General features: G+C 35.4%; 1 protein-coding gene across 3 annotated transcripts in view; it reads left to right on the forward strand.

Annotated features, from left to right (window-relative positions):
- STT3B (STT3 oligosaccharyltransferase complex catalytic subunit B) overlaps positions 1-14,379 on the forward strand; it is a 109,726-nt gene extending 95,347 nt beyond the window's left edge. For all 3 annotated transcript variants that reach the window (XM_037008625.2, XM_037008626.2, XM_073222469.1), the window contains 7 exons: positions 1,641-1,852; positions 3,134-3,321; positions 4,006-4,177; positions 5,033-5,206; positions 7,579-7,692; positions 9,695-9,907; positions 12,771-14,379. In XM_037008625.2, the coding sequence (XP_036864520.1) occupies positions 1,641-1,852; positions 3,134-3,321; positions 4,006-4,177; positions 5,033-5,206; positions 7,579-7,692; positions 9,695-9,907; positions 12,771-12,851 (1,154 nt within the window). In that variant the 3' untranslated portion in view covers positions 12,852-14,379. The remainder of the gene's footprint in view (positions 1-1,640; positions 1,853-3,133; positions 3,322-4,005; positions 4,178-5,032; positions 5,207-7,578; positions 7,693-9,694; positions 9,908-12,770) is intronic.
- Positions 14,380-25,413: the final 11,034 nt, after the last annotated feature.

Genomic DNA, 25,413 nt, shown 5'->3' on the forward strand with positions numbered 1-25,413 from the left:
ATGGAATAAAAATCACCTTCAAACACCCTCTTCACTGATCTATTTGTGAATATTTTCCAACTAACAAAACTAAGTAATACAAACTATTTTAAAGCCAAGCATTTATGATCTAACATACAAAATATAAATGGACAAAATGAGCAGATACCAGACCTCTACATGATTCAGCCATCACAAGAAGTATGTTGTGGCTATTTTACATGTGATAAAACCCGAAACTGAAAAAAGCTTTGTAATATGCACAGGGTCATTACAGGCAAACAATTTGTAGTACCAGAACTTGAACTTGTTCTAGTATAAGTATGGGACCTAGACTATGATTGACACTCAAGTTACTATTCCAGAGTGAAGTCAGGAGAGAAAAAGTAGCACCTGTGTAAGTCCCAGCCAAAGAATGACACTCTACTCTAGTTGATAAAGATCCGTGGACTCTGGATAAGGCCATGTTAACACTGCATCTTTCAAAAAAGATTTAGCTTAAACATTTTGCCTTCTTCATGACTTGGCAATCCCAATCCTAGGTATATACCTCAGAGAAATGAATAAGTGCGTATGTCCAACAAAGGACATATTTAAGAATGTGCCTGTCAACTTTATCCATAATAGCCTCTAAATAGAAACATCCCAGAGGTTAGCAGCAGTAGAAAATAAGTTTTCTTCTATTTGCACAGTAGAATACAACCTAATAAAAAAAAAAATAGCATGGGTAAATAAAACAAGCCAGTACAACAGAGAACACTTTATATAATTTCATTTTTATGAAGTTCAAGAATAAGGAAAAATTAACTTTGTTCTTGAAGTCCAAATAGTGATTACCTTTTTCATAGGGAGCGGGGAAGGCAGTTATTGACTGGGAAGAGGTGTGAGGGATACTTCTAAGGAGGTATACAAATGTTCTATATTTTGATGTGGGTAGTAATTACTTTGGTGTGTGCATATATAAAAGTTCATTGTACTGTACACTTAATATGGTATAATAAATATTTTTTAGTCAGGAAGAAAAGGCTTAATTAGCTTCCAATGAGTTAGGGGGTCAAATGACTCATTCAATTGACTTTATAAAGTCATGTAGCCTTCAGCCAGAAATAGTAGCACTTTTCCCTGTGGCTAGCACATTGTCTGGGAGGCTTGGCTTTTGGAAATTACTTTTTCTTTTTCCAAGTCTCTTGGCAGTAACTTAGTAAGTTCCACATTTGGTTAATAAATTATGTTATTCTCATCCCATTCTTACTTCAAAGGATGCCAGGTATTGGCACTGTCTTTTCATAGATTTCATTTGATTCTATAAACTTACTGTGCCTAAAAATATAATTCACCAAGTATGTTTTCAGCTGTTGGCTATGTATTTTCTTAATATGTAATGCTTTGGCAAATAATGAATTACCTCATTCCCCATAATAACTATAATTAGATTTGAATCATGGTACATTTCTCTAAATTGTTTATGTGTGGTGTTTAATCAACACTAGTTGTAGTTTCTAAATACAGCTATTAAATTAGTTGGTCGCTATTATCAATTTCAGAACAGCTCTTTTATGAGATGTTTGTTTTTAGATTTGGTTTATAATGTGGTGTTAAGTGTTCAGTTTTCTATGAACATTTTCTTCTCTGGAATGTTATAAGAGAACTTGTCTTTGCAGTGGCTCTGTATGCAATCAGCGCTGTCTACTTTGCCGGAGTGATGGTGCGGCTGATGTTGACTTTGACCCCAGTTGTCTGTATGCTCTCTGCAATTGCCTTCTCAAATGTTTTTGAGCACTATTTGGGGGATGACATGAAAAGGGAAAACCCACCTGTGGAGGACAGCAGTGATGAGGATGACAAAAGAAACCCAGGAAATTTGTATGATAAGGTGAGAAATCTAAAGTAAGGCCTTTAAAATTTTTATGTGCTTTATTTTTCCACCACAGTAAGAACTATACATATTAAGAAATGTGATTAAACAGGATTTAGACTATGACATTTCTACTGTTTGCCTCAAAGTTTGAATCCTGGTTGGATTTTTGAACTCAGAATAAGAAAATAGCATGTAATGAGAGAAGAAATTCTTGTTTCTTTTTGGCCATCTCTTATCTAAAACCCCCTCCATTTTTTGTGAGCAAAAACTTGGTACTCTATTAAATTACATAAAATTTAGCACTATAAACCCTTATGTTAAGCATAAGTGCTTATCATTGAGGTCCATATTTAGTGTAAACTTTTTCAATATTTACTTGGTTGATTAGTAAAATAAAGGGAAGAAAGCACCTTAAAAAAAGCTTCCAGTGTGTTAACAATAGGTGGCTGGCTAATATAGGAGGGAAGGAGGGTTACATTTGGTGCAAGTGTGGAAAATACTTGTAAGAATTAGAACACTTGCCTTGTGGATGACATACTAAATTTTACTACTTGCATATTAACTAGGTCTTTAAATGCCAATAAGCAATGAAACTTCAGTATAAGTATTAACTTTGAAATTGTTGCCTTCCTATAGGTCTAATATAATTCACACAGATTTATGTTACTAAAGCACAAAACTGCTTTTGTGTTTGTGGTTGTTATGCTTTGTTTTGCAGTTTTTTTAACTAGCTTGCAGTTTAGAACCTGTGACTGTTCTCCCAGGTTTAGTTGGGGTTTTGTTGTTGTTTTCAGAGATGCAATTAATTTTAATAAATCTATTAGTTGGGGTTTGGGAATTGGAAGACTGATTTAGATAATGCAGCTTTTTGCTATACTGAAGTCCTACATGGGCTGGACTATAGCTGGACATTGTTCTCTTCAGGATGAGGAATTCAGATTTTATAATAAAGGTTGCCAGACTGGGGCCATTTGGTTGTGTCCTTTGTATTTAAGTAAAACATAGGGACAGCTGGGTTTGCGTCCCTTACTGGAGCATCATCTTACTGGAGATACTTTGCTCTGTGACCAAATCCTGCATTGAGGATAGTCCCTGGAAGTCTTCTCCATTTACATTTGATTTTAGAATCTTCTAAGATAATTCTTAGAAAACACCACACAAGAATACCTGATGGTTATACATTTTCCTTCTCAAAGAATTAAATCGATAGATTAACATTCTCCCAACTCTGCCCCTTGAGTGTCTTAATGAAGCAAGTCAGTTGATGAGTTTGTCTAATGAGTTTTTGCATTTCAGGCAGGTAAAGTGAGAAAACATGTGACTGAACAGGAAAAAACCGAAGAGGGGTTAGGTCCTAATATAAAGAGCATTGTCACCATGCTGATGCTGATGCTGTTGATGATGTTTGCGGTCCACTGTACCTGGGTCACAAGCAATGCCTACTCGAGTCCAAGTGTGGTCCTCGCCTCTTACAACCACGATGGGTAAGAAAGTGGCTACCAAAGGATTTTATACCTACACTTATTTTCTGTCTCAAAAAATAGAATTTAAAGATAGGTTGTTTGAGGCTCTGCATCTGAATATACCATGTTTTTCTGGCATGCGGTCCCCCACCCCATCCCCTTTGGTGGAGGTAGGTAGTAATCATTGTATTTCATGCTCTTTTACACAGTATCTCTGCATACATAATATATGCATTAGTTTTTCTCAAAGTATAGTGTTTGGACACACGGCAGCAGCATTATGAATCAGAAACCTGGGGGTGGCGTCCAGCAGTCTGGTTTGGTGTAAGCCCTTCTGGTAACTCTGATGCAGCTAAAATTTAAAATAGCTGATTTATATGTTACTTCCCCACCCTCCCACCCCAGCTTTTGCTTCATTTGCATTCTTATCAGACTAGCCAGAATATCAGGCCCCACCCTCAGAACTATTGAACCAGAATCAGCATTTTTAAAAAGATATCCAGGTGATTTGTATGCATATTAAGGTTTAAGAAGCACTAGTCTAGCTCTTCATTGATTCCTTCCCACCCCCACCTGCCATCGTTGAAATTTTTAACTGTCATCCTTAACATGTGAAATTATCCAGTTGCTTAGTGCTTCAAGATTTTAAGTTATCCTGTTCACATTTATAAGTCTTATCTAAAAGAATATTGTGATTCTTTTCAGCACCAGGAATATATTAGATGATTTTAGAGAAGCTTACTTTTGGCTAAGGCAAAATACAGACGAGCATGCCCGAGTGATGTCTTGGTGGGATTATGGCTATCAGATAGCTGGGATGGCCAACAGAACTACTCTGGTGGATAATAACACCTGGAATAACAGCCACATCGCACTGGTAAGGGTTCCATAAATGAAAGGTCAGAATTACAAATCTCCAGCCTTACCTTGCAGTTAAGCAGGAAAATGTGGGTGAAAGTACTCTTAGCTGAATCTGCCCAATACTTATTGACACATTTACTCAAAATGAGTTCAAGATAGATTACTGACTTTGTTTTTAAGAATGGTATCTATAAGTATCATTCAGAACTGTAGGCTGATTTCTGGCAGATATCATTTAGCTCACTGGAAAATTAGGCAAAATCTGAAATTTGTAAGATACTATATGTGACTTAGATTTTCCATTTTATAAATTTAGAATTATTTGCAAATATGTAAACCAAGTGCACTGTATTTTATGGGCATGCCAAGTATGTTCACTCTGTGAAATAACTGATGTACGTAAATTAAGGTAATCACCTTTCTGTTCTGCAAAAATTCTAAATAGATAACCGGTGTTAACCAGTTGAGTATGTATTAGTGTTGCAGCTAATCATCAGATGTCTGGTAGACATGAGGGAGAGTATGCTTGTACTAACTAGACCTCTGGTCATTCCCTTGTCTGAGGTTATAAGAAATTCTGTTTCTTTCAAGCTTGTCTGTTTTTATATTCAAACGTTAATTTCATGAAAGTTATTAGCAAAATATTAGAACATGTATTCTGATTTTGACCTTTCTGCTATAATTAGTCATGTACTTATAAATCTCAGTGAGTTTGTTGAATTTATAGCAAATCATTTCTAAAAAAATTTAAATCCACATAAATCATAAACTTTTGAACTGCATCCCATCTTAAGGTTGAAAATGTACATTCATGTTTGTTTTTAAATATATTGTGAGACTAAGTACACGTTATCATTTTTTTATTCTGAAGGTGGGAAAAGCTATGTCTTCGAATGAAACAGCAGCCTATAAAATCATGAGGAGTCTAGATGTAGATTACGTTTTGGTTATTTTTGGAGGGGTTATTGGCTACTCTGGTGATGACATCAACAAGTTTCTCTGGATGGTGAGGATAGCTGAAGGGGAGCATCCAAAAGACATTCGGGTAAGAAACTTGATCATTCCACCTGTGTGAAAGAGCTCGCAGTGTCCACGTAATTCTTTTTATCTTGCCGATTGCATCGTATTTGTCTTCATCATCCTGTCCCCCAAATTAGTCCCTTACTCTGACTTTACTGTTTTTCCCAGGTATAAAACTTTTGAAACCCATAGCTTCTACTTCCATCCTCTCTACACAGCAATTCCTTATCAACACTCTTGCTTTTCCTCCTTCACAGCTTCTCCCTTCTGCCTTTCTGCTTCCATTGCTTCCACTCTGGTACTGACCCTTAGGATTGTAAACCGGATAGAGGACAGTAACCCTGAAATTGCTATCTTTGCCCTAGTCTTGCTCCCTTTCCCAATCTAACATGACACTGATCATGTCACTTTCCAGACCAATAAATTAAAGAAAAGGGCCTTGAAACCAGACAGGCATGAGTTAGAATGAAAACCCTGCCATTATCAACTTTTGGTGCTACAGACAAGTTATGTTTGTCCAGTTAGCATTACATGCTTCAAGCACTAGATCTTTTCCCAGGTTCTGGTGTTACGGGGTGATTAAAGCAGGCTTATATTGTCACTAAGGGGATGCCAGGAATAATTGATTTTGGTGCTATTAGGACAATTTGTGGTGATACAGATGAAGCCTTGGCCTTAGTGGCTGGTACAAAATAATCTCAAATGAAGCAGTGGTATAAAATCCAGACACGTTAGCTCAGAATGCCAAATCCCTTAATATTTCTCTCTTCTTTGCTGGCTTCTTATCTCTTTATCTACCAACTCTTCTTTCATTTTGTCAAATCTACTCTAGCCCTTGAAGCTTGCCTTGTGATTTCTTTTCTTAACTCAGTTGACCTGTTTATACCTTCTCTTTCTTGGAATACCTTCCCTAACCATAAATTCGTCCTCTCCAGAGGCTCTTTTGTGGTCCATACATATCTCTGCTTTTACCAAATCAAATACAGCCTATTTTGTAGATAGATTCTGTCATATCTTTCTTCTCAGTTGTGAGCTCATAGAGGATGGACAGCCCACATTGTGATGTACATGATAAAGGCACAGAAGATGAGAATAAGATTCACTGCTGATCAAGAATAAAAGAACCTGTTGGGAAAAGTATTCATGTAGTCATGTGATGGGGATGAAGGAAAGCCCCACAGTGCTGTTCAAATGTGAATGCAGTGGCATTTTCCCTTAGCAATGATTAGCAAACATTTCCTTGTATTAAATTAATCTTCATTTAATTTCACCAGTGTGTGATTTCATGTGTGGATTTGCTTTAGCACCTGTGTTAACATTGTCATGTGCTAGGTGTGCTAGACAAATGCTGTGAACATTTATACACATGGAAATCCTAAATTTCTATGCTTTTAATGTCAGTATTTTTAAGCGTTGTGAATGGGTGATACATTCATGTGGTTTAAAATATATATAAAGGGATATACAGTAAAAATTCACCCCTCCCCCACCTAAAAAAATCTATAGTAATCAACTAATTTTCTTATGATTCTTAAGCAGATAATTAGTAGCAAAATATACACCATGTTCTTGCTCTTTTCATTTCACAATATATGTTGTAGATCTTTCTGTATTAATATATGGAGAGCTTTCATTCCTTTTTTTACATCTGCAGTGCATTCCATTGTATGTGTGCACCATTATTTACCTGTCCCTATTAAAAAGTGGATGTTTAGTTATTTCTATTTTTTGTTCTCATAAAGAGGCAGTAAATAACTTTCTACACTCATCATATTGCCCATATATGTGGGATAAATTCCTACGCAAAGAATTTCTCTCTCTGTTGCCAAATTTGCCCCCTTAGGGGTTGATTTATACATTTGATACAATCTCAATAAAAATTACTACAGGGGTTTTCTAAACATTACCCTCCCCAGTGAAAGGACTGATTTTAGATTTCCTATGGAAAAATAATAAAACTTTGAAAAAGAGTAATGGGAGTGACGATGAAACAGTTGGAGTATGCCATCTTATCTGGTATTAAACCATGGTGTTGGTTCTGTTCTTTTTCAATATTTGAGGTTTTATAACATGGTTTAAAGTCTGGTAGGATTGATTGCCCTCCCTCACTCCAACAAAGACTGTAGTTCTTTTTCTGTGTTTTCTTATATACTCGTTTATTTTTTATAAATGATTTCTAGCCTCAGTTTTAAAGAAAAAAAACATTGTTTTAGGGTTTTTTTAGGGATCACATTAAATTTATTAATTAATCTGATATATATTTTTTGAGAGGTAACTAAATACTGCTTTATGAAGATACTTCAAAAACTGGTTCTTATGGGGAAATGAAAAAGGAACCTGTAGGTTTGAATATATTAAATTGAATTGACCCAGGAACTAATGGTTTCTTTCTTGTAGGAAAGTGACTATTTCACCCCACAAGGAGAATTCCGTGTAGACAAAGCAGGATCTCCCACTTTGTTGAATTGCCTTATGTATAAAATGTCGTATTACAGATTTGGAGAAATGCAGGTCAGTTATATCAGTTTTTCTATAATCTTCATTCAAAGGAATATTTTTTAAAGTAGTCTTCTTTGCCTTTAGAAAACTAGATAATGATGTTTTGGTTGCACTGTAAAGAAAACTGTGCTTATCTAAAGATTCTCCACTCCACCACCACCCCAACTAAATTTAGATTTTTGACATTTCTGTGTGAAAAATTCTGAAATATTAACACTAAGCTGAAATCCACCATTTACTTGTCATCCTACCTTTTGAGCTCGTGTTTTGGAAGACATTGTTTTCCCTGGAAGAGGTCTTCTAGCTAGAAACCATGTGAACTTACGTAGGTGACTTTGCTGCTTGGCGGGGAAAAGCCTGAAAGTGCAGAGTGACTTACAAAGCTGCTCCTAGTTACATTCTCTCTGTTCTCTGTTACTGTAGATAGGTAAGATCATGTGGGTCAGAGTTTCCTAGAATATTATTAGAATGAGGGCCCACAAGTGAATGATGTACAAAGAAACATGTGGCAAAAAGAACAGACAGTGGGCTTATTGTCATAATACCTGGATTTTAGATCTGGATCTGTCAAGTCCTGCGACCCTTGGACAAGTCATACACCCCCTGGACTTGTTTTTCTTGTGTGTATAATGGGGGTTGCACTGATGACTTGATTCCTAAGGTTCTTTCTGGCTCTTAGCTTGCATGACTGTAATACTGTTACCTTCATACTAAAATTTCAGTGAAAATTGCCTGATTCCCTATTGCTTTCTGATTAAGTTGATACTAGAAGGCAAGGAAAAATTGCTTGTTTAGTTTTATACAAATACCAGGGATTAAGGTAATGTTTCATCATTATTCATTTGGAATTACTCTGCAGGTGGCTTCAAAAAAAATACACAGTAATTTTACTACTAGATTTATGTTTTTGTTTTTGCTTTGATTTCCTTTGAAGGCCACTGCCTAGTCTCCAAACCCATGCTGAGGAAGAAGTGCTTAAGCCATAATCATTAGCTTCCTCAGAAAACAGGTCAAAGACAGTTTCTCTGTTCACTAATGACAACCTTGAAGGGCTTTTTTTTTTCCTGTCCTTTTAAGTTCATTGACAGTTTTAAGCCATGCTTTTAGTCCACTTTGTTGCTTTCCCTACTGTATAATAATGTATGTTTAAGACATGAAGTATAACTTTTCTATTTCATAGACACGCAAGAGCAAGTTATTCCCTAATTGGAGTTGATTTGGTTTCACTTCACTCCATTTGTGTGTAATCATTAACTTAGTCTGAGAATTTCTTAGAATTGTCTCCAGTACCCCCATTTTTTCCTCTTCTCATTCCCCACAAATCTTCCCGCAGTTTGGCTTTTTACTTTCCTTTGTAGTTCCTACTTCCAGGATGTAGTGCCCCGACTTACTTCAGCCTTTATTGTAACAAATGTCACTGGGGAGGTGAAGCCACACTCCGCTTAAAATAGTTACCACACTGCTGACTTTCTGGCAGAGGGTATGGGTAGTTTTAAACATAAATGAAAACTTTAGCAAAGAACTCTATGGAGTAAAAGATTAAAAAATGAAGACTTTTCAACCACCCATTTCAAGGAACTATTTCTCTGCAGAGGTGGGATTTGGGTTGATAACCAAAGGATAGAAAGGAACCAGCCATGCAAAAGACCCTAATGAAGAGCTTTCAAGCTGAGAGGATAAATAGTGCAAGACCCTGAGGCAGAGAAGAAGGCCTGCGGGTTCTCTCTGTGCACCTATAGAAAGGGGTGATGAATTTCATTTTCCTGGGTTGGCTCTTTTATGCCTGTGGCTGCTTCATCTATGTTAAGGGTTCAGTGAAATTCTAATTCTGATGCATTTAGTTTCTCTCTGATTTCTTCCTATCTAGTTAGCAATATATGTGAACTGTTAAGATACACTACTCTGATTCTGTTTTCCTGGTTTTACACAGTTTCACTCTTGATGCATTTACTACCTTCTGATACTGAATGTTTACCAGTATGGTTAACAATCAATACAATGTCACTTTTTGCAGCTGGATTTTCGTACACCCCCAGGTTTTGATCGAACACGTAATGCTGAGATTGGAAACAAAGACATTAAATTCAAGCATTTGGAAGAAGCCTTTACATCAGAACACTGGCTTGTAAGGATATATAAAGTGAAAGCACCTGATAACAGGGAGACGCTAGACCACAAACCTCGAGTCACCAACATTTTCCCAAAACAGAAGTATTTGTCAAAGAAGGTGGGTGCCAAGTGAAGTTATATCGATAAAAGGGTTACTCAGAGTTGGTTTGTTTGAAAATTGCAAATAAATTTCCATTTGCCAGATCTGTAAAGACAATGGGTTATATACAAAGTAAATACCAAACTAGCTCTTATTAAGGGCATTCCTTTCAAAGGGAGCACTTCAGATATCCCAAGCAGCACCTTTTTCTGGATAGCATAGCGATTTATTAGTGAACCAAGCTGAGATTTTCCAGAGGTATTCTGGCCTTAGTCCGTACCAGTCCCTTGGAAAGACTTATTTGTAGAGTACATCTGTGTCTGTCGCTTTCAGAACTTTTGTCAAAATAAAATTGCCAACCACTCAAGTAATACAGTTGTGATTGCTTCCTCATCTTTTGGCGAAAACAAATTTATATTGATTTTCATTCTCCATTCTTAGTGTGATATTACTGTATTATTCCTTGAATAAAAAAATAAGCTTGAGTTGGTTGAGTCCTGAATCAAAAAATCATTTATCTTGAGATAATTATTTTTAAATGTAATCATTATGAGATTGTTGTAGTCCTTCTGTAATACTTAGTAAGATCTGAAGTATTATATTGGTCATTATTGCTCAGTAAAGTCAAATAGATCTACTCTTTACTGTAAAAAACTACCAAAAATGACTATTATATAGGTTGCTCTCTGCAGCAGATGGAAAATAATGAGCAGTCACGTGAAATAGTAAGTTGTATTTTAAAGTATTGTGCTTACAATTGTTAGTAGAACCAGTTTAGTCTTAAGTCTTGAAGGATGTTTACGTTGCTCAGATCAGTTTTTTTATTAAATGATTGAAGCAATTGTCTTATCCTTCTGCATTACTTAAAATATACTTCTGATATATGCGGAATCCAGGTTATTTCAGTTTGTACTGTAAAAGTGCTGAATATATTAGCTGTATAATATGTAAATAGAAGCTTTTTAGACGATTACTTTGTGTGTCAATTTCAGATTACCATATCTAGACGGGCGTATTTACATGTGTTGCATAGAGCTGGCACTTGTGTTAGTCATATAAATTCACTTACTAGTCTTTACATCAGATTAGAAAAAACATGATACAGTTTCTCACACGAATGTGGTAGGGGAAACTGGTGAATCACATCAGTGCAGAAGTTAAAAGTAAATGCTGCTAGTCTCTAGGCAGTTAACCTGTAAATCATCTAAGCCCAGGTAAGGGTTGAACTTACCTGGCTGTTGAACTTGGTAACTGATGATAATGCATTTTCTTAATCCGACCTCTTCTGGCTTCCCATCATTTCTCCAAAATAAATAAGTTGATGGATAAATAAAAATTAATCTGTCTTGTACCCAAAACATGTATTCTGGTAGCAGACAACATAGATTTTGGATTGTTGGTTCCCTTGGCTTCATGCTGTTCTGTAGGAGCCCTGGAGGAGGGCCTTTGCTTTCATCTCCCCTCCCCAGCTGCTCGCTGCTAGTTGTGAGGGTGGTGGGCATGAATACAGCAGTCATTCTGGGAATTCTCCTGCCACTGCAAAGCTGCTGTGGCTGAGGTAGTAGGAATTTTAGCCAGGGCTACAGAAAAGACTTTTTGGCACTACTCACTGCCCATAGAGGAAAACACCCTGAGGGCCTAGTTTTACATACTGGGACATTTTATAAGATCTCACAGAAGAGGTGTCATGTTAGAAATCTGTAGGTAATGGAGAGGAAACTAACTCTTTGATCTGGTTTGAATTTTTTTTGTGTCCTCTGAAATTTTTACTTTTTGCCTTAATAAGTGATGTTTAGCAGTAGCTAATTTTTGTTACAGTAGCTAATTTTTGTTACCTTAAGAAGGATCTTATTTTGCCTGTGTTGTTGTCCCTGTTAGAAAAAATTATTAATTGCTTTAATCTGAACACCATTAATAAATGTACACAAAGGATTTACCTAAGTTTCTGAAACTTCTAAGAGTTGTATGTGAATGTGGAAATTGAATTGAATGGTCGTTCTCTTGAGTTTTCAAACTTTTGCTGACCCATTGCTTTGATGTACATTAACTTGTTTCCAAAAAATAATTGCCTTTTTCAATATCTATCAGTATGTCAGATTGGCAAACATACGTACCTGTATGACTTGTCATATAATATTCTAACAAAGCAAACATTTTTGCAATAATTTCTACCACATTTCTAATAATTTGAGTCTTAAACCATAAAACATCTGTTGAAAGTATTTTAGTAGATTCCTGAAATGTTAAAAAAAATTTACTTTAAAATCTGTGAAATTAAAGGTTTCAATTTCAATTGAAGGTTACAGGTGTTTTTCATGGTGTTTGCTGTTTTTTAAAGTGCTTGTTTTCCTACCTCAGTTGGAGAATGTGCCAAGTAATTTTCTCTCTCATTTTTGTAGCTTATTTTATAATCATCCTCCTCTCACAAATAAGAAAATGGGGGCTCCAAAAATTACTAAGTTAATTAGTATTACTGACACAGCCAATTGTTGGAGGCTAAACCAGGAGCAGCATTAACATTTCTGATTCCTTAGTCTGTTTCCTTATTCTGTCATTCCTGGAAATGTGAGTAGTCACTGCAGCTAAGCATTCAGTGGCTGAGAGGGGAAGTGGGCTCGCCTCTCCCACTGGCGGGGAGTGTATGCGTTTGAGGCGCTCTCTGGTGGTCTTCACCAAGCTAAGGGCCTGGCCCCGTGCATCTTGGATCTCTTAGCATACTTGGCACAAACAGTTGCTGGTGATCAATGGCTGTTTAAGGAGTCCAGAAACAGGAAGATCTAAGGGCTAATTATTAAGACAATGTAGTAAAACGTGTGTGTATATATATTTTTTAATCTGTAGGAAACCTGCACTAATACCATGTATTCTGTTTTATTTTTAGACTACAAAAAGGAAGCGTGGCTACATTAAAAATAAGCTAGTTTTTAAGAAAGGCAAGAAAACATCTAAGAAGACTGTTTAAATACACTGTTCTGGTTCCTAACTTGAAGCAGTTGTCCTTGTGAGAACCGGTCTTTGCCTTTAGCTCATGTCATGTTTCACAGCAACAGAGGGTACAGAACCATCACTGGTCCAGGTTAATGTACAAAATTTTCTGGCTATGCCTGATTTAAAAAATAAAATTGGCTTATTGAGAACAGCTGTTTTCGATTTGTAATGTGAAGCAAGACAGAGCACTGCTGTAAACGTCTAACAGCAGATTTTTTTATTGGTACATATTATCCTTCAAATCTGAGAATTTGGACTAATTGCACCAAAGAACCCTCTAATTTGGTCCCTGGCACATGCATACTTGTCAATGTTTTTATTCTTTTACAAGACCTGCATTTTATCTGAATTACCCAAATAGCAATATGAAAAAGTGTGATGTGAGCTTGAACCAGTAAATTAGTACAGGTCTGAGAGAGAGGTATTAGAAAAGTAATTATACTTCGTGAACTATATTTATTTTCATGTTTCTCCAATGCAAAGAATGTTTCATCAGATGTACATTTTCTGTTGCTTACTGTTTGCTCTAAGAAGCTGCTGTTTCAGAGATGGACCTCTGGGTAACTGATTCAAGTATTTTTTATGTTGAGTCATTATTGCTGCTATTAGCAGTCTTTTTTTCACCAGGTACTTACAGAGCAGATCTCATACATTTTCATTCAAGGGCTAAATTTATATCCTTTGGAAATCATGGCAACTGCACAGAATGTTGCTCACCGGGATGGGGTTGGCTATTTTAGTACTGAGATTAACACTATGTTTACAAACAAAAGATTAAGGAAAAGATCCTTAAAGTGGACAGGTACCCAAAGGCCATTTTCTGTGACTCTGCAGAATGACAAAGGATTTGTAAACTTTGCCTGGATTTCTCTCATTGTATAAATGTTTCATCCATTACAATGATTTTGTCCTCTGCTCCGTATTTTTTTAATCCTTTAAACATTTGATGAAACATTCTTTAATGCTATATGCATTTTCTTACTTTTATTAAAAATGTGACAGTTGTCAAAAAAGTGCACTAAAATATAAATGGAGATTGAACATGTTCACTTTCCAGCTTATAGGCAACTTTATATAGACTTGAAAGTTTTCTCCAGTTGTTTAGTAAAAGTGAAAGAGAAAGGGTTTTTCCTGCCACAGGATATAACTTTTTTTATATAAACAAGCATAACTTACACCACTGCTTTAGGTGGAAAAGTGCAGAATAGTATGTACCTTTTATGAAGAAAAGTGTCATTATAATATTCAGTGAGAATGTTACTGCTGATTTATCTTTTCCAAAGTGTAAAATATTCTTTGATTTACAGAATTCATTTTTGACCCAGATGGTGGTTCTTTTACAGACCAATAAAATAGCTGAACATTTTCACAAAGTGTAACTAAATCTGGATTTCTGATACCTTGTCATATGAGGAATTTTACTTTACTTTGTTGCTTTAAAATTCAATGCAGAGAAGTTGTTGACTGTAGGGGAAATAAAGTTAATTCAAATTTTGTGTTAAGTGTTCTTGTACAAATCTTTTTTATTTGAAAGGAATTAGAGTACTGAACACATCCTTCCTTGTTTGCTTTAAGGCTTTAGAGAATGTGTCTAGTAGTCCCTCCTTATCCATGGTTTGCTCCCAATGGTTTTATAGTTACTTGGCGGTCATCTGTGACCCAAAAGCAGAATGACGTATTACGAGGTCAGTAGTTCATTGTAACGTTATGTCACAATGCCTACATCATCCGTCTCATCACACAAGTATTTTCTCTCACATCCTCACAAGAAGTGCAAGGTATAGTACAGTGTTTTTAGAAAACATTTACCTAATAACTTATTATAGTATATTAATGATTTTTATTTTAATATTATTACTCTTACTGTGCCTGATTTATAAAACCTTATCATTGATGTGTATATAGATAGATAGATATAAATATAGATATAGAGATAGATATAGATATATAGAAAAAATATAGGATATTTAAGGTTTGCTACTATTCATGATTTCAGGCATCCACTGGAGATCTTGCGATGTGTCCCCTGGGGACAAAGGGGCACTACTGTTGAAAAGACATGCTAGATTAGTTTAATTTAGACCTATTAATTTTATTTTACCTTCTTTCTACCCAAAAATGAAAATCTCTTTCTGACTTTTTATGAGTTAGTGAGGGGGAAGACACTTAGCCAAATAGGATTTTTATGTCCATTTACATGAAAACAGGTCTAACAAAAAAGCCTTGTGTCCATAAAGTAATCAGTCAAGTCTTCATTGTAGAATTTTTCTCAGTAAGAGTAGGAATATGATCTCTTACCTTTGTCAGTTTTAGGGAGCATAATTTAGGTTAATTGGAATGCCCTACTAAAATGCCACAGTTTAACCACATTGTGGTTTTATTGTAGCAAGAAAGTGTAGTTATAGTAGTTTATAAATATATTGGAATGTAGGATAATTGGCTCGATGTTCTTTAGATCTCTAGATCATTTCATATGTGATTACTGACATTCTATGTATGTTTTAGACTAAAAAAGTTTTCATTTTTGTACCACATCTTAGAACTGAACAAAGCTGAGACAGTGAGTCCAAAGATAAAGTTCCACTTCCAAACTTAAGTTCTTACCTACTTGAGTTTGTATTTGTAGAGTTTTACTTAATTTGAGTCCTTAAGCCATGACCAAAGAGGCTAGAAGACTAGACAGTATAAAAGCATCATATCGTATTGATGTTTCGGTAGCCAGGCAGCCATAAAACCATGATATCTGGAGTTACTGCACCTTTTTTTTTTATTGTGGTAAAATTCATATTATATAAAATTTACCATAGTAACCATTTTTAAGTGTGTACAGTTCATTAGTGGAGAACATTCACATTGTCTGCAGGCAATTCCCAGAATTCACTTCATCTTGCTGGAATTGCTGCTGCTTTATGTGGGTTTCGTCAGACATCTCCCATGCTGCCCATAATCCTCAGTTGAGGTAGGAGGAGAAAAGGGAAAACGTAGAGCTCAAGAGCAGTCTGCAGTTGAGACCATAGGAGATTGAGGCAGAGAGCAATAAAGAAATGTCATGTTTTTAATTATTCTTTTAAACTTTTTTTTGTGAAATATAACCCAGAGAAGAACACAAAAACACACACCTTAGTGAATTAGCACAAAACAAGCAACTTTCTAACCACAACCCAGGTACAGAGAACGGTGCCAATACTCCAGAAGCTTCTTACTCCCCCTCCCAGTGCTTTCCCCTCCAGGAGTTCATCACTCTGAGCTTTTACAGTAATTCCTTTAATCCCTGGTTTTAACACTTTCTCTCTAAACATATTTTTTCATTGTGCGTATTCTTTGAACAGTATAAATAGAATCAATGTATTTTTTTTGTCTCTAGCTTCTTTTGCTTAGTTTTTGTAAAATTCATCCAGAATGTTGACATGCAGCTGTAAATTTTACTGATATGTGGTATTCCCTTATGTGTGTGTCTTTCTAAAACCTACACACCCATTCTGTTGTTGGTAGATATTTGCATTGTTTGCAGTTTAAAGATACAAACAAGGCTATAGAAATATTCTTTTCACATCTCTCTTGGGGCTTATACATTTTTTTGTAGGTCTTTACCTAATAAAGCAGGATTGCTAGGTAGAATGTAAAGATCTTTGTTACTCGCAGATCCTAAACAGCCTTTGTCAGTCTTTTAAATTTGCCTCTCTGGTGACTGAATAATGGTTTATCATTGTGTTTACTTTGCCCTTTCCAGGTTACTAATGAGGTTGGCCGTTTGGAAAGCCCCTTTGTATAAAGTTTGGTTCTAGTTTGTTTTTCTGTCTCTTTTTCCCTTTTATAAGGAGTCTTTATATAAGCCCTTCATTATTTGTTTTGCAGACCACCTAGGAATTATTTTAATGTAGTCTTAACTTTTCAATCTTCCAAGCGCTAGTGGCTTTTTGTGCCAATTTTTAAAAATAATTTCCTAACCTGAGGTGTGAAAATAGTGCCTTGTATTATTTTCCAGAATATTTGTTTTTTGTTCTAAGTCTTGCAGTCTGCCTGGAATTCATTTTTGAGTGTGGTGTGAATTCTTTTGTTAATCAGTTGTGGGTTTATGTTCTTGCTGTCTTGGTGTTTTGCATATGCATATATATAAAACTGCTCATGCACCATTTGTTGGAAAGACCATCCTTTTCCTACAGCTCTACTTGTTTTTCAGTAAGTCAGCTGTCCATAGATGAGTGTTTCTGAACTCTACTTTATTCCATAGAGGTCTTACTTTTGTGTGTTGACTTCATAGAGCTTTTAAGATAATTAAGATATCGTAAAGCAAGTCCCTCTCCCATCCCCACCCTGTTCCTTAATCTTCTCTTGGCTGTTCATGGACCTTTGCTTTTTGGTATAAATTTTAGAACTAGGTTGTTAAGTAACATGAAAAAAAAGACACTTTGTCAGGCTTTTGATTGGGCATTCAATCTGTAGATTAATTCGGAGAAAATTAACATCATTAAAATATTGACTCTTGTTTGTGAACATTGCATATCCTTCCATTTACATAGGTGTGTGTCATCTCTAATTTGTTTTACAGTTTTTAAATAGGTCTTACACATTTTCAAAAGTTTTATTACATGGTGTATGTTATTTTCTGATACTGTCTTTTAAATTTATTATTTTCCAACTGTAAGCATCAGAAATTTGGTCTTGTGTTGAAATTATACTCAACAACCTGTTAAACTTATTCCAACAATTTTTCAGAGTATTATAAACATATGCCATCATAATTGGAGAATAATGGCAGTCTTATTTCTCCTTTTATGATGGTCGTATATTTGATCTTCTTACTTTTCCTGAACTGGTTAGGACATCCAGGATGGTACCACATAGAAAAGATAATATCCTGTCTTGTTCCCCCTACCTCACAGGGAATTTGTTGGTAATTCTCTAAGTATGCTGACTGAATTTTCTGTAGGTATCTTTGATCAGGCTGAGAGCATATTTTTCCCATTTGCTGAGTTTTTATCGTGAATGAGTTTTATCAGGTTGTTTTTTTTTCTTGAGATGATTCTGACATCTCCTTTATTCTGTTACTATAGTGAATTAGAGACTTCGTTCACAGTGTTAAACAATTTGCATATCTAATATTAATGTGTGCTAGAATTTGCTGGTGAAACCATTTAGGCCTAGATTTTTTCTTTGTTGAGTGGTTTTTCATTACAGATTCCATTGTTTTACAAGCACAGGATTATTTGGTTTTTCTTAACTCCTGTCAGTTTCGATAAATTGTGTTTCTCAAGGAATTTGTCCATTTTATCTAAATTTTCAAATAGATCAATGTAAAATGGTTGCTAATATCACTTAATGATTGTCTGCAGTTCCTGTAGTGATGTCCTTTTCATTCCTAAGATTGGTTTTCTTTTTTCTTGCATCCCTATTTCTTTCTCTTCTCTGTCATTACTTTGTTTCTCCTTCACAATTTTTATCAATTTTGTTAGCTTGCTTTCTTCCAAGGACCAGCTTATGGCTTTGTATGTTTTCTGTTAATTTTTCTATTTCTGCTTGGGGGAGGAGCTCTTTTTCACTTAGCATGTTAATTTATTTTCCTAATAAAGTTATAAATTTACTCCAAGCATAGTATAAATTCCATTCTCAGTATTTTTTATGTGAACTGTTGTCTAGTTTAATGCATATTTTAATTTCCACTGTACTTTTTTGAGCCTTGGGTTCTTTAGATGAGTATTTCTTGATCTTGATTTTCAAATATGGTGATTTTCTAGTTACCCTGTTACCATCAGTTTCTCCCTTGATGGCATGTGCTCAGGTACTATTTATTTTAATCCTTTGAAAATTATTGAAATTTGCTCTATGGGCTATTGTGTATGTGTCTCTCTCTGAAGCTTGTTTTTTTATTTGCTGAGAAGGAGGTATTGAAATTATATACTATTAAAGATTTGCCTATTCCTCCTTGAACTACCAACTTTTTAATGTTTTGAACCCATATTATTAGGTATTCTTACATTTAGAACTTTTATTGGCATATAGAACCTTCAATTTTTTTTTAAATACCACACTATATTCAGTAATGTTTTTTTCCTAGAGCCTATTTTGTTATGTAAATATTATATACAGTGTTATATCAGCTTTCTTAAGATGTTTGTGTGATATATATTTTTCATGTACTTTGGATTTGCTGAGCTTTTAATTTTCTAGCTTGTTCGTTTCCATCAGTTTTTCTTAAAGTTCTTAGTCATCTCTTCAAGTTGTTCCTGCCCCATTCTCTTTGCTCTCCTTTTAGGACCCCAGTAATACATAACTGGACCTTTTTTGACTATTATCTTTCTCCTTTTACCTTTACATTCTTTGTATTTTCTTTTCACTAAATTCTCCTATCAGTTGTGGCTAATCTGGTGTTAAACCTATCAAGTTCATTTTATTTACTCTATTTTTTAATTTGAGAATTTATCTCCTCCCACAACCAATCTGTTACATTTGTTTTTTATAGATGACCCACTGAATTTCTCAATCTTGTAACGTTAGTAACCACAGTCATTTTAAACTGCCTGATAAATCCACTATATAGAACCTTGTGAGTAGTTTTTGTGTGGGATTTTTTTCCTGATGATTGTTCATGTGATCTTGTCTCCTAATGTGTTTTATGTTCTAGACATGCAAGTACGTGTAGGCCTGGGATGATGCATAATGCACAGAGCTAGCCTGACATCCCAGCTAAAGCTCAAGGACCTCACCCATGCAGATACCACTTACCCTCCCAATTCTGTGAAGTAATGAAATTTCTGTTCAGTCTCTGCCAATCTCCAGGGGGAAAGGCCCCAAATGCCAAGCTTCTTTTTCAGAATTTCCATCTTCTAGATTCTGGCCTGGCTGTATGGCTTGGTTCTATGAAGGCTTAAAGCGGGTGTTATTTCTTGTCCAGCTTTTCTAGTTAACTAGTCCATTGCCAGGAAGTTGGTCCACATTATCAGAAGTGGAAATTTTTTTAATTGAAATATAGTTAGTTATACAGTATGTTTCAGCTCTACAACATAGTGATTCAACGATTATACATAACTAATGCTCAGTGTAGCTATTGTCAACAAAGAAAAAAATGATTTACATATAGAAAATACGGAATTGGAGAGTTGATGTTTTTAAATCTTGAAAAGAGCCTTGGAGGCATTTGATTACAATATCAAGTGTACGCTTTTGTGAAATTAACTTCAGTGAAAATGAGATTAAATGAAAACTCAAGATCAAATGGCAGCCAAAGTGACCAGCTATGACAAGAGTGCTTTCTCTTGTGACCTCAGCACAGTATCTTTATTATTGAAAGCTAGACAGATAAAATGTCTGTTCTTTGACAAAATTAGATTAATGTGGATCAAAGAGCTCAAGCCTGTATCCTAACGGAAAAAATATATGTTTTTATGTCCCTTGCTATTGATGAAAAGGTTACATTAACAAATACAGAAGGTGGGCACTAGACAACTTTCTGTTACCTCCCTTCCCCAAGGAACATAAAAAAGGCCCCTGTCAGTGCACAAACCTCCCATTTGGTATCCTTGGCTCTATATAGAGTTTTGGGTTGGTTTTTTTTTTCCAGTTGAACCAAAGATTATTTCTCTCATTTAGTTGGTACCTTTGCAGAAAAACAAACTAACCAAAAATGTGTTGATTTCTGAATTCTCTATTCTCCTCCACTAATCTGTTTTGTTTTGTTTTTTTTCAGTTGAACCAAAGATTATTTCTCCCATTTAGTTGGTACCTTTGTAGAAAACAAACTAACTGAAAATGTTTTGATTTCTGAATTCTCTATTCTGTTCCACTGATCTGTGCCCTTATACCAATACCACACAGTCTTAGCAGCAGCTTTTCTGTAAGTCTTGAAGTAAGGTTGTGTGAATCCTATACCTGTGTTCAATGGCCTTTTAATAACTGGGATCATAGGTATGTACTGGGTACTTTGGCTAAATGAGGCAGAATTGTTACCCAACCTATAACATGTATCCAATATATAAAAAAGAACATACTAGGTTACATCTAACATGCAAGTCTTAGGATGTATAAAAATGAATTGTCATACATTGCCACTGGTAATTTAAAAACTCTGGGAAACTGTCCCAGCAATTCTTCTCCTAAGTCTGTAAAAAATAGTTAAGATAAATTGATAGCAGTATGTTCATGTAATGGAATAGTATAGAAAGAAAAATTATGAACTACTTAGAAACAATTTGAGTTTAAAAGCCATAACAAAGGATTTATAACATTCCATATTTATGTACAATTTTAAAATGGGCAAAATTAATAAATATTATTTAGGAATATATAGTGTTAAAGCTATAAAGCAAAATAGGATGTGATTACCCACACAGTTGAAGTAATAGTCAACTGTGGGTAGGGCTTTGATTAGGAATGGGTAAGTACTAAGTTCTGGAATGATGGCAATTTTCTGTTTCTTGAATGGGATTGTGGTTACATGTGTCTGCTGTCAAATACACTGTGCATTTGATTTTTACATTGTGCTTCTGTTATACTCCCACACAAAGAAAATGAGGGCAAGGTTGCAGACTAGCAAATTGTAGGTCCTTGTTCCTTCATGGAAACATGAACTTACAGACCAGCTAAAATAACTGGTCAGTGGTCCATAGCAATGAATGCCCAGCCAAGAAAAAGTCACATTCAAAATAGGAATTTTCATGGCATTCAGTCACCTTTGCTTCACCAGCAACCCTTACCCCCGTCCCCCCGCCCAGACACACACACATATACACACGTGTGATTGGGAGAAAGCAGCAGCCCAGCTCCCAGTGACATAGTAAGAGCAGAGTAAACCTTACTTGCAACATTCTAATGTGTCTAAGGCTGAAGAACTGGTCTCCTTTACATCTAACTTGGTTCAGACAGAGAAAAGGGGGATGGCTTAGATTTCAGGCTGGGAAAACAAGGAGGCACTTCTTATAAAAGCTGTGTTCAGGTGGACTACAGACCCAGAGATGCTTATGCAAGAAACTATCAGTAGAGGACAAAAGAACATCTAAGGTCCTGTGAAGCTGAGGGCAGAGGGGGGAACTGGAAAATTAATGAAAACCCAGTAAAAACAGCCATGTGCAAGAGTAGAATGGCAAATGGTACACAGCCCCTCACCCCCACCCCCTCCCCCAAAGCAAGACAAGTACCCAGAAAATATCTGATAGTACCCTTTCTTAAGCCTCCACCCTCGGCTAACCCTAAGGCTGAGGCACCCTGCAAGTCAGTGCTGGTCTTCCCTGACCTGGAGCCAGAAAAGACTGGGGGAGATGTTTTTCTCAAATGCGCAGTTTTCAACAAAGGATCACAAGGCATACAAACACAGGAATCAGATGTACTAGGCAAAGACTTTAAACTGTCAAATACGCTCAAAGATAAAACAGGCAAAGAACTAAGTAAATAAAGGTAAAATGGACAAAAATTAAAGTACTAAGAAATTATTTTTAGGAAAAAAATTCTAGAGCTGAAAAAATGAAGAGGGTTGACTAGAAGGTTCAACACTTGAACAGGATAAGAATCACAAAGGTCAATTTAAGTTACTGGATCTCCGGAGACAAAAACTCGTGGAAATATGCAATGATCCTAAGAAACATCATTAAATGGACCAAGACACATTAGGGGAATCCCACAAGGAAAAAAGAGGGAGCAGTGATACTTGAAGAAATAATGACAAAACTTCCCAAATTTGAGGAAAGACATGAATCTAAATTTAAGAAGCTCAATGATCTTAAAGTGGAAAAAACCCAAAGGAATTACAGACTACACAGACATTATTGAACTAATAGGAGAAGAAAGCAAAGACAATGTTAAAAGCAAGACAAAAGTGTTTTCTATGAATGTGATCCTCAAGATTATCAATAAAATTTCTCATCAGAAACTGGAAGACAGGAGGCAGTAGGAAAGATACATTTGAAGTATTGAAAGAAAAGACTAAACCAAGAATTCCATACTTGTCACTGTCCTTCAAAAAAAAGATCTCCAGAAACAAAAGCTGAGAGAGTTCATTGCCACTACACCTGCCCTACAAATAATAAAATCCTTTAAGTTGAAAGGCTTTTTACACAATAACTCAAAGTATACAAAAATATAAAGGTAAATACATGGACAAGTATGAAAACCATTATAGTAATTTTGGTTCATAACTTTTTCTACAGGATTTAAAAGATGTGTAAGAATAATTAGAAATCTACATTAATGGATATAAACGTATAAAGATGTAATTTGTGACATCAATAATGGGTGAAGCTGTAAAGGAATAGACTTTGTAGGCAATTTAAGTTAATATTACAGGCTGATACAACTTATACAAAATAACTGGACAAAAGAAAATGAGAAGGAAATCAAAATTATCACTACAAAAAAACAACTAAATACAAAGGAAGACAACAGAGGAAATGAGGGAAAATGAAGCTGTAAAGCATAAAACAACGAAATAGTAAAAGTCCTTATCAGTAATTACTTTAAATGGATGTAAATCTCCAAACAAAATACATAAATAGGCAGAATGGATTTAAAAACATTTGCCAACTATATGTTGTCTATGAGAAACTCAGTTTAGATCTAAGGACACATCTGCTCAAAGTGAAAGAATGGGAAAAATATTTCATGCAAATAGGAACCAAAGAGAGCAGGGGTGACTAGTACCAGACAAAATAAGCTTTAAGTAAAAAACTTAAGAGAAGGACATCGTATATTTATAAAAGAATTGATTCACCTAGAAGATAAAAGCGATTAAAACTGCATGCACCAAATACCAGAACTCTAAAATACGTGGTGAACATACAGAATTGAAGGAAGAAATTGCTCTATGATAGATTTTAATACTTTGCTCTATGATAGATTTTAATACTGTACTAGCAGTAATGACTAAAACAACTACAGAGGACCAATAAGGAAATAGGAGACATGAACAACACTAGGCCAACTGGACTTAACATACTTAAATCATTAGACCCAACAAAACCAGAAGAAACATTTTTCTCAAGGATGCATCAAACATTCTACAGGACAGACCATGTTAGCCCACCAAATGATAAATTTTAAAACATACCAAAATATCCTTTTCAATTACAATGCAATGAAACTAGAAAGCAATAGAAGGACAACTAAAATCCACAAATAGTGCAGGAATTAAACAATGTACTCTTAACTAATAAGTCAAAAAAGAAATCACATGGGAAATTAGAACATATTGTGAAACAAAAATATCAAAATGTATGGGATGCGGGAAAAGCAGGTCTAAGGGAAACAGCTGTGAATACAAACTTGTGAAGATCTAAAACCAACAACCTAACTTTGAACCTTGAGAAACTAAAAGAAAAAACCCATAGCTAGCAGAGGCAAGGAAATAAAAGATTAGAGCAGAGATAAAATAGAGAACAGAAGAGAGAAAAATCAATGAAACCAAGAGTTGGGTTCTTCAAAATGATCAACAAAATTGACAAACATTAGCTAAACTAAGAAAAAATATCAGAAATGAAAGCCAGGGACATTACTACAAATTTTGCAGAAAGGATAACAGTACTATGAACAAGTGTACATCAACAAATTGGACAACCTAGAGGGAATGCACAGATTTCTCGAAACACAAGTTTACCAAGACTGAATCATAGAGAGATGAAATACGAACAAGGCCTACAGCTAAGAGATTGGATCAGTAATGAAAAAACTCCCAAAAAGAAAAGCCCAGGACCACATGACTTTACTGGTGACTCTACCACTTAAAGAAAAATCAACACCTGTGCTCAGAGTCTCCCAAGAAATTGAACAGAGAACACTTCCTAACTCATTCAGTGAGGCCATCATTACCCTGATTCCCATGCCAGAGAAAATCACTACAACAAAATTACAAAACAATGTCCTTACTGATGCAAAAACTCTCAATAAAATAATAGTAAATTCAACAACATCAAAAAGATTACTCATCATGACTAAGTGGGATTTATTCTTGGACTGTAAAGATGGGTTCAACATCTGAAATTAATACACTACATATCAGCAGACCAAAAGGAAACACACATGATCATCTCAACTGATGCAGAACAAGAATTTGACAAAATTCAAACACCCCTTCATGATAAAAACACTCAACTAGGAATATAGAAAAACTACTCAAAGGCCATCTCTGAAAAAGCTGTAGCTAGCATACTCAACAATGAAAGACTGAGTTTTTCCACTAATATCAGGAAAAAGACAAGAGTATCAGCTTTGCCACTTGCATTCAAGTATTGGAAGTTCTAGCCAGAGCAATTAGGCAAGAAAAAGAAATAAAGGCATCCAAATTGGAAACAAAGAGGTAAAATTATCTCTGTCTGCCTAAATGATCTTTTATCTGGAAAACACTAAAGATTCCACACAAAACTGCTGCTCCAGCAAAGTTGCTTGCCTCTGTTGATGTCTACCAACTTAATCAGGGTGGAAGCTGCCAGAGTTGCAGCCCCTAAATATCATTTGAAAATATATTCTCCTCAGTTGGCTGCCTTTTCATTTTGGTGATGGTTTCCTTTGCTGTTGAGCTTCTGAGTTTGAGTCCCACTTGTATTTTTGCTTTTGTT

This window comes from Manis javanica, chromosome 15 (assembly GCF_040802235.1).
Source record: "Manis javanica isolate MJ-LG chromosome 15, MJ_LKY, whole genome shotgun sequence".
Classification (NCBI taxonomy): Eukaryota; Metazoa; Chordata; class Mammalia; order Pholidota; family Manidae; genus Manis; species Manis javanica.